This window comes from Apis mellifera, linkage group LG7 (assembly GCF_003254395.2).
Source record: "Apis mellifera strain DH4 linkage group LG7, Amel_HAv3.1, whole genome shotgun sequence".
Taxonomy (NCBI): Eukaryota; Metazoa; Arthropoda; class Insecta; order Hymenoptera; family Apidae; genus Apis; species Apis mellifera.
The window spans coordinates 1,436,304-1,452,195 of record NC_037644.1 but is presented as its reverse complement, the minus strand read 5'-3'; the positions used below and the strand labels follow the sequence as shown (position 1 = coordinate 1,452,195).

The 15,892-nt window shown below is 24.5% G+C and overlaps 1 protein-coding gene across 4 annotated transcripts; it reads right to left on the bottom strand.

The window, feature by feature from the left end:
- Positions 1–425: 425 nt before the first annotated feature.
- LOC727230 (eukaryotic translation initiation factor 4E transporter) lies at positions 426–14,368 on the bottom strand. 4 transcript variants are annotated; one of them, XR_003305051.1, is made up of 17 exons: positions 13,606–14,368; positions 10,893–10,990; positions 10,352–10,425; positions 9,845–10,109; positions 8,805–9,695; positions 8,366–8,723; positions 8,078–8,214; positions 7,532–7,612; positions 7,277–7,441; positions 6,936–7,163; positions 6,696–6,873; positions 6,319–6,390; positions 5,789–6,058; positions 4,201–4,371; positions 3,721–4,101; positions 3,425–3,553; positions 3,121–3,259 (listed from the first exon to the last, which is right to left on the bottom strand). XR_003305051.1 is itself a non-coding variant. In XM_026441844.1 (16 exons), exons 1-16 carry the CDS (start codon positions 13,658–13,660, stop codon positions 3,012–3,014), a joined length of 3,669 nt encoding a protein of 1,222 aa, XP_026297629.1. In that variant the 5' UTR covers positions 13,661–14,366; the 3' UTR covers positions 426–3,011. The 4 variants fall into 4 exon arrangements, 3 of the variants coding, with proteins under 3 accessions (XP_026297629.1, XP_026297628.1, XP_026297630.1); XM_026441844.1 differs by lacking the exon at positions 3,425–3,553 and having other exon boundaries at positions 426–3,259; positions 8,078–8,211; positions 13,606–14,366; XM_026441843.1 differs by lacking the exon at positions 3,425–3,553 and having other exon boundaries at positions 426–3,259; positions 13,606–14,365.
- Between the last annotated feature and the right edge of the window lie 1,524 nt (positions 14,369–15,892).

Here is a 15,892-nt window from a genome sequence, read left to right as displayed (position 1 = left end):
AACAAAAAGTAAAAAATTAATTTACTCTTTTATATATAAATTTAAATTAAATTTAGTATATAAAAACAATTGCATATGTAAAATATTAAGGTTTCAATTAATATCTTACAATAAAATACACCACGAAAATGTTAGATTTTAGTTATTACTATATTGATTTTAATTCATTTCAGTAAATAAATGAAATGACTAAATTACAATTATAGTTCTTTGTATTTATTTGTGACGTTTTCCTCGATTTCATATAATGTAATATTTAATAACTTTATTTACAAATTATCAGCTCAATTAATGAACTAATAAACTTTAGTTTGCATAGGATTTGATTATTTACAAAAATTTTTGAATTATGGAACAATCTTCCAATTCATGAATTCATGGGACAAAATTCTTTTTCACAATATTATAATCAATAAAGCGCCAAACACTATTACCTTTCCTTTTATTTTTAAAAAAGTGAATTAAAAGTTCTTTACAATTTTGTAAGAAACATTTTCCACCAAGGTGGTCAAGCATTACTATTTTTATAAATGAATCTAATGTAAATGCAATTTCCTTCATGAAGAACATTTCATTTAAATTGTTCTTGTTATATTTATACGTTTTTTATATAGATCTCAATTATAATAGCCTCTCTTAAGGCAACAATGTTGTCTGCAAGTGATATTTGAGAACAAATGTCACTGTCTAATTCTTTTTTTTGGTACTTAATAACACTAATATGTTGTTGGCAGTACATGTAATTACATTCCCGGTAAATAATTTCCAATAGTTTTGGTTTTATAGCACAGTTTTGCATAATTATGCACATATTATGTAAGTCTAAACATGAACTGACATTGATTGAATAATTAAAAATTAAATCTGAACATTACGCATTTTTCATATCGAAAAACATTCGAACAATAGAAATATTAAAAATTAGATTTTTAATCATACTGAATAATACAATATATTACATATTTCGCTAAATTTTTTTTGTTTTAATTAAATGAAAATTATATGCTTAGCCTCGAAAAGTTTTATCGCATTTCCCATGAGTTATATAATTGCCTGCAGCACAGCTACAATATATTTTATGAAATTCTTACATTACTCTTCAAAATTTGTTTTTTAATATTGTTGTTGTTTTATAATAAACTCAGTAGTTTTTGTCAATTATTTTTGTAATCAACATTTAGTGTACAATTACATGATTGCACGATAAATTTTCATAAATACATTCATGATTATTGAAGACATTCTTAATTATGAAGCACTCATTTCAATAAAAAATCATATAAATATTTTTACGAAATTCCGAAAAAACTTTAAATTAAGTAAAAAGACGGAATAAGTATATTCAAATATGGAAATTAATTTTATTAAATAGTGTATTGTAAAACAAGATATAGATTTAACAGAAGTTCAGAAATACTATAATTCAATGAAATTATGTAAATGTTACTTTATATATTCGAACACAAAATTAAATTTAAAAAAATATTTCTTGATCATTAACACCATGTCAGATTTTTTTTAATGTCCTTATTGAGTTCAAGAATATTAAAAAGTATATAAATAGAATTCATTCTTAAATTAGAGGAAAATGCAATTTCGTACAACTGACGAGACCTCGATTGATTAATTATTATTAACCAAATAACAAATTAGATCAAAAGAAAATAAAAAAAAAAAAGAAAAACAAATTTCTGTATTATTATTGCTATATGTCAAATATAAATATGATTGTACGAAAAATGTAATCACAAAAATAACGAGTTAATTACGAAGCAAACACACAATTGGCAGCAATATCGATATTGAATCTTTTCAATTTGTAAATATGTTTCGTTTATTTTATCTCATTATAAACCGGTGGAATGTTCTCTCTTTTCTGTTTCTTTTTTTCCTTTCTCCTTCCTTTCTATAAATTTTGCAAATGCTTTTTTTATATATCTGCCAAGGCTGCTTTTGTTTTAGCTTTCGCTTTCAAACATGATAATAACACAGTACCCTCACGCGTGCTTCTACAAAGTAATATATATTATATATTTATTTCCTTAATATATGCAAGATTTGATGAATACTTGCTCTTGTTTCGCTATCGCATGTTTATTCTATTCATACGACCACATTGTCCGTAATAGTATAAGTAGAATATAATATGACACTTTTTTCTGTATATGTAACTGTATTCACATATGTTGCAATTTGCAACTTTCTTGAGGTTTAATCATAATTATTTACCTAAAGGACTCTGCAAACTTTATGCTGAGAAAATAAATGGTCAAAAATGTTATTAAATTAATAACATTGCAATTCAATAATAAGTAAAGACACGATAATAATAAATAAGTTTCAAAATTGAACCATAATTACAGTAATTTATAAATAAAGTCTTGCTGTCCATAGGCAAATAATTTTCACTTTTACTGCCATTTAGAAACTATGCATAGTGAAATAATATTTTGTTTTTTCAATACTAAGAATTTTCATATTTTTTTTCAGTCTTATAAGCAATAAATCTCTTTTTCATAGAAAGATGTTCAATTAGATTTGTTTTTAAATGGCTTATCGTTTTTTAATTATTTTCGATTTTATATTATTATTTCATATTCCTCTGTACATTTGTAGTTTTTTAATTAATACCTTTTGTAAAATTTGTTATAAATAAGCCATAAGTTACTCAAAAAAAAAAAAAAAAAAAAAAAAAAAAAAAATATTTCCTATCTTTAGAAAGGAAATACTGTTCAATTAATCTATCGTGTCCAAAATGTCTCTTATCAAAGTAGATCTTATATAGCTAAACCTTACTTCCATTAAGGTTTATTACCTAAATGACTGTATATGCAAGCAGGATTTTTTATTCTTTACTGAAATGGATTTCTTCTTAATTAAAGTGAATCTTCATACTGACTGTTTAATATGAAAAGCCATCTAATTTAAAATATATAAGTTATTAGAGCAATAAACTGCGCCGATAGGATCCTGTGCTTGCATTTAAACAGATGAAAAGTTATAATATAAATCTAATTATGCACTGTAGTTGATGCATGTTGAAGTCTTTCTAATTCCTCCAATGATAAAACATTTGTCTGGACAAGCTCTGGTAGCTTACCAGCTCGAGCTTGTGCAAGAAGTTCTGGACTAAACCATCGTGCCAACTGATTTGAAGTTGGTGAAAGATCTCCACCATTGCTACCCACGTATCCTAAACCTGGTGATGCTTGCCGACCTACGGGCATATTCAATTGCTGCGACCGCATTACTCGCCCATCTGTGAAAAATATTTATCAGTGTTCATTTTGATAAAAGTGATATCAATGTATCGGAAAAATTTAATGCCGTAATGTTTTGAATCGTATTAGCAAGGAAAAGAATAGCTTATATTTAATATAATTTAAAGAAAAGACAGCCTAAATTAGCAGCGTTAAATGATTACTTTAATTTCGATCCAAAGATAAATGCTGTCTAGACGATTTAAATAAGAGGAACGGCTAAAATGTGATATCTAATTATTCCAATTTCTGAACACCATTGCATGCAATTTGATTAGACAAGAGGTAGACACCTGAAAATATTTTAGAATTATTAATTATAAAATTAATGTAACAGCTTCAAAACAGGAAACATTCTGTTCTTAGTAAATAAAATTATATTAGTAAATTATAAAATATTAATTGTTAAATTTCTATCTCCATTTATGTCAATCTATAGAATTATATAAATTATAATTACCTGCACGACTGGAGTTATAGTTTTGATTTAAGACCATTTGCATTTGTGAATTAAGAATCCGTTGTTGTTGTTGCGATGGTTGATGTTGCATATTAGCTAGATGTGATGGAGCTTGTTGTATCTTCATTTGATTATTCATACTATTTGACCTCTGATTTATCATTGAATTTTGAGCAACATTGTATTGTGGAACATTATGATGTGCTATGGAACTAGTCATGGTATGTTTGGAGCGCGCAGGATTACCATACACGCTTGAAACCGTTCTATGTTGTTGCTGTTGTTGTTGCTGCTGTTGGAAATCTGAGTTTCCACCGTATTGGAATTGATTACCACCATTACCACTACCACCACCACCACCACCTTTTACTATAGGTCGACCTATGATAATTAATATAAATATTATATTAAATATTTGTTTTAACAAAAATATTTAAATATGATAGAAAAAAATTTAAACATTCATAATGTTGAATATACCTGGATGTTGTTTTATAGTTGGATTTGACCAAGTAGATTGGACAGACTGTGGTCGTAAAGTATTATGTCGAGAAAGAACTCCTTGTGTCAACAATTGAACTGCAGATTGCATTTGTTGCATTTGAGATGTTTGTGATTGAGTTCCCAATTTCGATGGATCATTACTATTACCTATATAAAAATAGAAAATAAATTAGATAACATTATGAATTTAATAACTTACTTTTCCATTATATTATGAATATATATATATATACAAATTAATAAAAAAGATATGGCCTATCAATATACAATACAATGAAACATTCTATTTCATTGTTCTAATTCTATACACAATGAAATATGATGAAAAACGTTCAATTTTATCAAGATTAAAATGTAACAATTTTTATTTTATGCAAATCTATTAACAAATAAAATTAAATAAATAAGGATTTTTAAAAAAATACGAACCATTATCTTTCATTTCATTCGAATTGTATGAAAAGAAAAAAAAATATTGTTTCTTTTTACATGCATTTCTTTTCCTTGCAATATGTCATAAAAGCTTTAAAAATTTAAGCGCATGCATTAGAGTACAAAATTATCATGTAACATTCCATTAAAGGAAAAAAGAAAATGTGTAAAGGAAAACTTAAAGCATGAAATATACTTATAAAGCGTTTTATTATAAAACTATTCCAACATACTTTCTCTCGTTATATGTTTATATATCAATCTATGTAGAAAAATATAATTTATAGTATTAATTGTATTTCTTCTTTTCTGTTTTTTCAATAATATTAATATTTATATTTGATATTAAAAAAATCATTTGTATATAAGACTTTGTATAAAAATTCATATTATTTTATATAATTTGCATACAAACAAATTAAATTTCAAACATATTAAAGGTGTCAAGCAAAAAGAAAGGAAAGAAAACAAAATTATCATTCCTCATTTTAATACAAAAATAAAAAAATAATATTACAATAGATAATAGTCACAAACTTATGAATTCTTTTTTCTGTATGAAGTTTTCAAAATATTAGCATTTAAATCACAATTTCATCATTCTGTAAAATTGATATCTTATTTTCTTCTATTTTTTCTAATATATTATTGTTATCGACTATTATCGTTTCGATTTCAAATTGCTCTGTTAATAGTTTGTCAAGAATAAGAGGACTATTATTATTATTAGTATCACTTATGTTCGATTCTTTATTAATATTTTCATTCAATAATTTTTTAGCTTCATAAACAAAATTCTCTTTTATCATGTTTAAATCCGAATTATTATTACTATCTTTTTGTTGTTGAAAAGAAGAAGAATATTTATCTTTTAATGCGGATTCTTCTATTTCTATGTTATTGTTACTGGTATTATTTAACTCATGTAAATTTTTTGAAGTGCCAATTTCAGATATACTACCATGCTTTATATGATTAGTAAGCTCAATTGCATTATTGTAAAAAGCAGATTTTTGCGTATAAATATTCTTTTTTAAATTAAATGCATTATGATAAATGTTATTACGATTTTCATTAATTGTGGATGAATATAAATAATTCGATTCTAGTTGATGATTAGACTGATTCGCACCCTCAGGTTCCTTATCGGCAGTCATTTTACGTAACACTGATGTCGGAGTAAAAGCAAGTGGTGTTGGACTCATAGTTTGTTTTGCTGGTGAATTAACAGGACTTGATGCTCTTTGTTGAGCTTGTTGTTGTTGCTGCTGTTGCTGTTGATCTTGTCGCTTTCGGAAGTTTTCACGTTGTTCCTCCAACTTTTTCTTAATTAAAGCACTTTGCATTATAGATTGAGCATGCATAACAATTTCCCTCGGTGAAGGAACCCTATGCTGCATCACTGTTAAAATAATAAAAATTCGAGCATACTTTAAATGAAAAAAATATTATCCTGCTAAATGCATTAAATTTTTATACAAAGCAAAATTTATAATTATAATTACTTTATACCTATTTTTTTATAATCTATATTTTGTTGATTTAATTCATTCATTTTTTTATATTTGGAACATTGCTTGATTATTATTAAATTATATTTAAATTTTATTTATAAAATAATAAAATAAAATTGCAACTTAAAAAGATTTTTATTTTATCTACCTGGATGCTGTACTGTTAATGTACTGGGACTAGCAGTCAAATTTGGAGATATTATTGAAGGTGGACAATAAGCTGCATCCCAAACAACATCATACTATATTTATACTATATAACTACATTATTTTATATATTTTTAACAAAAAAAAAAAATATATATATATATTTAGCAATTTTCAATAATAAAATAAAATAATTCATAATTGATCACATAATTTAATATTAATTATAAAAAAAACAAAAATTTCAGATAATTAATGAAAAAAATTTGAAATAAAAAAATTTAATAATTTTATTAATAATAAAGAAATATAAATATAATAAAAACAAATTTTTTTTTATATAAATTATATTTAAGTAAAAAAATAGATTTAACTCACCATTATTCATAGGAGATGGAATCCTTTGTTGTTGTTGCTGATATAACATTTGTTGCAAAATATGATCTTGAGGTGTAGGTGCACTAGGGTGCGGACTTATAGTACGCGGCGTAGTACCACCATACATTTTCAAAATATTTACTAAGACTTCCCTATGACGATGTTGCATGGCTGGATTCTATTATTATAATTTAATGTATTAAAAATTCGAATATAAATTTTCTAATTAATAAAGCAAACCTGTAATTGCTGTATGAGATGTTGTCTAGTTATTTCTCCTTGTTGTAGACCTTGAATAATTGCTTGAGCTTCCGGTCTTTGAAGAAGTTCCTGACTTGTTGGAGCATTACTCAACATTATTTGCATTTCCGGAGGAACAGGACTCATACCTAACATTCGTTGACCACCCATCATCATAGATAACATATCTGAATGCTGTTGTTGTTGATGATGTTGTTTCTGTTGTTGCTATAAATTAATATTAGAAATATATATTAATATTATATTAAATATTAATACAATTAATATTTAGAAATATAATTATTTTTTTTTATTATATTAAAATAACTTTCATTACTAACTTGAATCTGTAATACTTTCATTAAATTTTCATGTTGCATTTGTGCCTGATGTGGATGTTGAGTTGGCCCAAGAGAACCAACATGATTAAATGTTGTAGTATGCATTGGTTCCGGGACTGACTGTTGGGGAGCAATTGGTTGTGTTTTCAGTTGTGAGTTAAGTAACTACAGAGAAAATATATATTATTTTAAATGAAATAAAATTCTTTTTGATGCCAAATAAAAAAATTATAAAAATTATAATAAAGATCTTACTTGTATGAGTGTTACAGGTTGTTTTTGTGAAATAGGACCGTTTGCCGCTGGTATAGCCTGTCCTCCAGTTACTTGAGCAAGCTAAATATAATATTATATATATGTACATATAGATATATTCATGTTAATATTCATGGACATTGATCCTTTGGAAGATTGATTTTAAAAATTAAAGTAAACATAAAAGTTAATATATAAAAATCGGTTAAGATTTATTTAGTAAATTATAAACAATTGAAATTTATATTAAATGGTATGAGACGAAAATAGAATAAGATTGCTTTATTATTATTACTCTATTATTACATCAGCATTATATTCCCGACCTACATTATTTAAAATGTTTTTAAGTAATATTTGTATATTAATATATAGTTATATACTTATTAAGATATATATTTATTAAATAAGTGATATTTGTTTCTATTAATATACCAATTTTTGTTTCAATTTTTAGAATCGATCTTTTAAAGATATCACACAAATATATTAACATTCTGTATATATAATTGTAATATTTTACTTATTATATAAAATATATATTACCAATTTTTTAAACGCAGAGAGATCTTCTTCAGTCTTATTTACATGAGGTTGATCAGTCGAAGAAGTAGGTGGGGGAACACCACCCCGCATACGTGCTTCTAATTCTTCAAGACTATGCACAATTTTTCCACCAACTTCTGTAAAAAATTTTCAGTATTAAACACACATATGCTAAAAAAATATATACAATATTTTATGTATATATACATACAATGGTAATTTATAATAATAATATTCCAAAATGATAATAATAATAAAAATTAAACAAATTCATATTCAAATTCTCACCCATATCTTTAATAGATGAACTTTTCATCATCGGTATGACAGTATTAGCTGCATCTCCTTGTCCATTCTGATTTGATTTATTTCCACGCTGCAGCATTTCTAGCAGCTTTACACTAGTAGTATTAGATGTAGTATTATTTGTTGTTGTTGTATTAGCAGGGGAAATGGGAGCAAAATATGTATTAGATTCTGTCACTGATGGAATTTGAATATTTGGCTCAGTAATATCATTAAGAAGATTGTTCAATATATCATCCTGTATAGAAGTTCTACGACTATCCACTTGTTGAACTGGACTTTCTCTTTTAAACCATTGACTAAATCGGGAACAAGAACCTCCATTTGAACCAACTCCATTCTATATAAATTAAATATAATTGAATATTTTATTGTTTTTATATTTATAATCTTCTTACATAAATCCAAAAATAAAACTTACAGTTAAAAGCCCAGGTACGCCAGGGAATGTATCAGATTTTAAAAATTCATCAAGATTGAAATCAGGATGACTATCCTCTTGGTTTTGATTAATAGTGCTAGAATTATCTGTTGTCTCACAACTTTGTTCAGTCATGGCACTCACATTAGAATCGTGATTAGTTTTTTGTACAAGAGATGATGATTCATTTTGTTCTGAAATCGGCGAATGAGGCGCGGCTACAACATTTAAAGATTGATCCATCGTAGTCGGTGTACTTCGTCCTTTCGGACCTGTTGAATTTTCGTTTTGTTTTTCATCTTTTTCCAATGAATTTTTCTTTCCGCGCTTTTTCTGGACTGGAGTTTGTTTTTTATTTTTAGTATTGCTATTGTTATTGTTCACAGCTTTTTCTTCAGGGATATCTTCAAAACCTCTTAATTCAATAGTATCATGTTGAGATGTTGGTCCAGAACTAAACCATTCTGGTTCATCCGCATCACTACGATTTTCGCTATAAGTTCGTCTACGATCATTACTAAATCTTCGTTCACGACCGCGATCTTTATCACGTTCCGATTGATGATTACGATCATTCCGTTCAGTTGCTCTATCTCGATCTCGTTCCCTTTCTCTATCACTATAATCACGACCAAAAGATCTTCTTTCGAACCGTTCGTTTCTCTCATCCCGTTCACGCAAATTATCGCGATCACGATCTCTTTCTCTCGCATTCTCTCGATCTTTTCCATCACGAATATCCCTGTTATCACGATCACGCATAGAAGTACCACCACCTGCTCCAGATCGAAAAGCAGGTTCTAATTTCTCATTCTCTGGTCTAAAGTCCCATATATCGCGAGTTAAAATTCTACCGCTTCCTATTCGTCGAACAGGTTCTCTATGGCTAACCTATAAATCATTTTTTATTATATTATTACTTTGTTATAATTTTAATATTGGTATAGTTTTTAATATTTCGAAATATACTTTTATATATGTATATAATCTTATTATATAATTTTAATAAATTTAATATTTCATTTTAAAATTTATGTGACCTCTGTTTTTCCTATTGGACTTTCAGGACGTCGATTCGAAGGTTGATTCACGTTGACAAAACAACCTGAATTAAAACTTCTACGTTGAGGACTCAATACTATTCCATCTTGTTCCTTACGAATTCGTTCACGTGGATCTCCATTACGACGTTTGTTATGATTTTCAGTAACTTGATCACCACGTCCAGTTCTTTCATCTTTCGGTGGTGTATCACTTCGCTTCCTACCCGAATGCCAACGTTCAGGATCCCACACACCACGCGAACTAAATAAAAAAAAAAAAAGAAATATTATAATATTATATATTATAATATATTATATAATATATTTATATATATATTTTTATAATATTATATTTATATGTTTTTATAATATATTTATATAATTATAATATTATAATATATAATTCATAAAAGGCAATAATAAAATTCAAAAATTATCAAAACAATAAAAAAATAATAAAATGAATATGAAATTTATATAATATAACATAAATATAAAACATACTTGTTATATGAGGTATCTAAGAAATCAGGCCTCCTCTTAGATAATGGCAAACTCTTTATCAGCATTAATTCCTCCTACAAATAAATTCATGAACTATTTCATCAATTTTATGATATACAATAAACATTCAACCTTTTATACAGGAAAATAAGTTTTGCATATTTTTTTTCTAAATAGGAAATATTTTATAATTTAAAATTCAATATTATAAAAATTAATAAATTTAAAATATATATATGTGTACAAAAAATTTTTTTTAACAAAACAGATGTTTTATCATTCATATAAATAATATAATATGATAATAATCAATGTAAAAACATAAAATGTAAACAAAAACTTGAAATATAAGTTCATAATGGTAACATAGATTTATTCAAGTTTGCATATAATCATCTTTTTATATAATATGCTTAAGTCATAATATGAATAATTTGTCACAGCAGATATATTTGTTCTCTCTGTTTAAAAGGTTAATTGTAAATAGTGTGTTAGATAGAGAAAATATTTTATATAAACGAATAGTAAAAGTACATCATACCCGGGAATATTGGAATTGAGGTCTTGAACGGCCTACTTCCATAATTGAAGTGTCGGTTACTTCCCCGGCTACCGACATAGATATAATTGCTTCATCTCCTAAAAAAACAATTAAAATAACGAATATAAATTCGTATAATATATTTCTATATATTTCTCAAAAAATATTAAAAATAAAACATGAATAATATTTTATTAATTTATAAAATTATATTATTTGTTATATTGTAAAATTTTTAATTTGTTTATATTTAAAATATCATAAAATATAATATATATAATATATATATAATATATGTATAATAATATATGTATAATAATTAATTTTAATTTTAATTTTATAATAATCAATTAACTAATTGCCATTATTGAATATGTTTTAAAATATATATTGAATAAATTATTTTAAAACAAACTGTAGGATAACGAACTTTTAACTTCCACTATTGATGTAGATTTTAACAACTTTAACGCATGATCGGATGAATTTCTTTTAACTTTTAATTTCAAAATGAGTTATATATTACGGAAATACTTACGAAATGTGACTCGCTTTGTAATGTTGACAGATTTATTTTTGCGAAACCATCGAAAAGCTCTAGTTTGCACAGCTAAAGTCGCGTCTAGGAGAGGAGACCCTGTGGGTCCTACCAGCGGACGTTTTCGTGGTCGACGATACCAATTCGAACTAATAACACCGCGTGTGTCTAGCTTCATTTTAACAAAATTTCTTCAAATTTACTCTTTACTTTTATCAACACTTTTGGTTTACTGGTTTTAACCGTATCAAATAGTCGAAAGATATTATCAAATAAATATTTATCAATGAAGGACAAAACGGACAAAGAATTACCGTTTCAAACCGAATTAATAAAAATATAGTGAAAAATGAAATAAGGTAAAATTAAATGAAATATATAATTATAAATAGAAGATACATTAATTTATCGAGGATATTCACTTCATGAAAACATTGATGTTCCAATTGATGAAAATATAAAAATATCGAAATCCCACACTCGTATAAAATTATTTTATAAATAGCAATTAAATGATTCATATACTTTCGCACTATTAAACGAAATCATATAAATCTGTTAATTTTTCTAATTATATAATATCTGTGTAACACTTCTAAGAAATTAAATTTTTAATTTTCATAGATACTACACGTCGTATAGCAAGATACAAACTAACTAAAAGGCAGCCGGTTTTTAGGCGGGTAAAGTTTACAATCCAATCAAGTACGTCCCTAAGAACGTTATTGTCAACTTTATGTCTTATTAGTTTTGTTTGTAGATATGTTTAAACTGATATTTGTAACTGATATTCTTTGAATAAATATTCAAATATTTTGACATACTAATAGATTTTTTGATTTGAAATAATTATTAAAATTTTATTAGTATTAATAAAAGCATTAGATATAATATGAATATATATTGAATGAATCACAAAAAATATTTCATATTATAAAATTTACCTTTTAATTGAATTATATTATATATCTTTTATATTATTGTTTACAATTATTATGAGATATATAATTTATATATATAAATATATAATATTTCTCAACTTATGTTAAAGATATGTAATTTTTTCAAATCAATATTTTAGAACAAATATCATTATCTTTATAAGATATTTTCTCTTTAATAATATTTATATATTATTATAATATAATTATAATATAATTCTATAGCTATTAATATTTATAATAATTTATATACTTAATAAATTAGAAAAAAATACAGAATAAGAATCTTCATATAAACTCCTTATTTTAATGTCAATATGAGAATTTTTACTTCATTAAATTTTATATTTATAATTTATTACTTTTAAACGTATAAACAGATAATAATCAATACTTTTCTAAAGAGAAACAATTACACAAAAAAGAATATAATTTTAAATTTCATATTATTAACAAAAGATTATAATTTGTTGCTTTTATTTAACATTTTCTAAGCATAAGCATATATCATACATATATATTTTCATATACAAAAAATAAATATACATAAAAACTTGGTAATTGATATCATTATTAGATTTAGATATTAAATTTCTAGAATCATATTATTGCTAAATTATCATTATTATTTTTTAAGATTATTATTTTTTAAGATTAATGATTTTTATTGAAATAAAATTTCACTTTAATTCATACTTTAATAAGTAATACAAATATATAATTATATTATATGAAAAATTATTTAAAAAAAAAGACAGAAATAAATATTTTTAAAAATGAAATAAGATTTATAAAAGATAAATAAAAAGTGCATTATATATGATTTAAATATTTTATTATATTTGATTTTTAATCAGCAATTAAAATTTTCATTAAAAATATTGCATAATAACATTATAATGACAAAATTTTTGAAGACATTAACAAATTAAGCAATAGAAATTATTTTAATATATAAAATTAAATAAACTAATGTGGATTTTTCCTTTCTTCTAAATTTTATATATATTCATTTAAAAAAAAAATCATGTTTATAGAACATTATCTATATATATCTATATATTCATATATATATGTATATAAAATTATTATTATTTATTTATAATTATATTATGTATTACACGTACATATACATACACGCATATATGCGTGTGAAAACACCACACAACACACACACACATAGTATATATATATAAAATGAATAAAGTATAAGGTAAACTAATGAATCTCATACCTTTATCTTTGGAAGTTGATAGTTGTTTGTCATTTGTCACAGATTCCTGAGACATTGTGTTCTTCACCACGTTTATTCCTCGAATAAGGTAAATTCACAGCACACACTATACGGACTTTATTTTTTTTAGATCTTTTATGTGATCTATCTACGTCTCATACGCCATACACACGTATATCTAATTGAAGAGTTTATATTCTAGCTATATACCTTAGTACTGTTTAGTATCACAGACTGGTTTTCCTTTCTATATCTCAGTTTTATCTTTAAGCGAGGAAAGAATTGCGATCGAACAAAATGATAGTAATGTCGATTGCCAGTAACAGTTCCAATACGATGGCTTGGCCACTCTCACTCGTTGAAAAGAGAAATGAAGAAAAAGTGTTTACGTGCTACGAGCTACGGGTTTACGCACAGTTATATAGAAGATAAACGCAAAAAAAATTAATTGCGTGAGATTCGAAGCACGTGTTTCCGAATATCATTTCATTACATCGACACGTCCTCCGTCAATTATTAATAATCCATCGATTTATCACACAAAATGTACACACACAACATTAGTTCACTGCTATACAAAAATAGAAAATGGCGCACGATCCCCACTTCCGCCGTTGTTTCTCACTGCTTCCTTGATCCACAACGGAGAGCGTTCTAGCTTGCTACAATCTTATAGATAGTACTACGTCATCTTTACATGCGAACATTGCATTAATCGAGCGCCATCTTCTTAAGGATTTATCGAAAAGGAGCATTTACAAAATTTCTAGAAACAAAATTTAATATAATCATAAAATCCTAAATTATTTTTATAAATAAAAGATACAATATTTTGTATTATTACTACTTTTTAATGTATAAAAATATTGAAAAATTATAAAAATAACTTGACAAAAATCATTAACTTTGATATAAGTATAGCAAAATATTAATTTTATACAAAATTAGTTATTTTTAAAATATCAAAATAAAAAATAAAATATATTTGTAACAAACTTATCAGTATTCTAATAAATAATATATATGATTTTACTATAAAAATAAAATTGAAGTTTAAATTTTAGGCGCGAATATTGAAATAATTCCACGATTCAATTTTGTTTAATGCAATTTTTGTATACGTAATAGAAGAATTTTTATAATTCTTTATTCTTCGAAATGTATTATTACATATTTTTGAAAATTACTATAAGCATTTATTTATTACAACAAATACTACTATTACTAACAATATACTTAATAGCCTATATATATACATATAATAATGTAAATATTTTTATATTTACATTAAAATAAGAAAAACAAAAATTTATAAAAATATTTATAAAAGATTTTACTATTATTTAAATAAAACTATAGTATAATTGGGAAAAAGAAAGTATTATTATTATTATTATTATTATTTAAAATATGCATTAATATTATAGGTTACATTAATCTATGCAATTACAATTACAGTAATTGCTTAAAAAATTCTAACTGATATGACAAATTGATTTTAATTCAATTAAAAAGGAAATAATAAATAAATAGTAAATTATTTTTTATTACAAAAACTTGAATGTTGAATTATTAAAATAAAAGCAAAGTTAAAGTACTTTAATTATTTCGTAAATATGTTTACGAAATATATTTATACTGATTTGTGGATTTATGTACGTATATATAAATATATTATATACATATTTAAGTAAGCGAACATTATATTATAATGCAAAATCTTATTATTAAAAATACTAAATATCTTAAATTATATTTGGATAAAAAAAAAATTTTTTAAGTAAAATATAATTTATCTCAGAAATAATATATTTTCGTCTAAATATTAAAAATAACTTTACTATAAAAAAAGAAAACACAAAAATGTAAAATGTAAATATTATAAACTATTACTCATAATCAAATTATTAATATGAATGTGGATATTTATTTAACTCAAAATAATTCAATATAAAAAGAGTTACTTATATTTTTTTCTTATTCTTTTTCAATGTTTGTAATTTCATTCAAAAATATTTACTTAATAATTATAAAAATATAATAAAAAACAACAACTGTGATTATTTATGATAATCTGTGTTCGATATGCTACAGAACATTATAAAATATGCTTTGTTGGTATAATTTATATATAAATCTTTTGATACATTCCAACTTTTATCTTTAAATGAAATTAAAGATAATTAAAAAAATTGAAAAAAATGTTTTTTAGCAATATACTATTGAAAAACACTGGCATTCCTGTGTTATAAATGAATTTAATTATCAATGATTGTTGTTTTTAAAA

Coding starts and splice junctions, on each gene's coding strand:
- LOC727230 (XM_026441843.1), bottom strand. CDS start 13,660: ATGTCTCAGGAATCTGTGACAAATGACAAACAACTATCAACTTCCAAA. Junction 9,696..9,844: donor GTCCAATAGGAAAAACAGAG/GTCACATAAATT, acceptor AATGATTTATAG/GTTAGCCATAGAGAACCTGT. Junction 4,372..5,788: donor TGCCGATAAGGAACCTGAGG/GTGCGAATCAGT, acceptor ATTTTTATATAG/GTAATAGTAATGATCCATCG.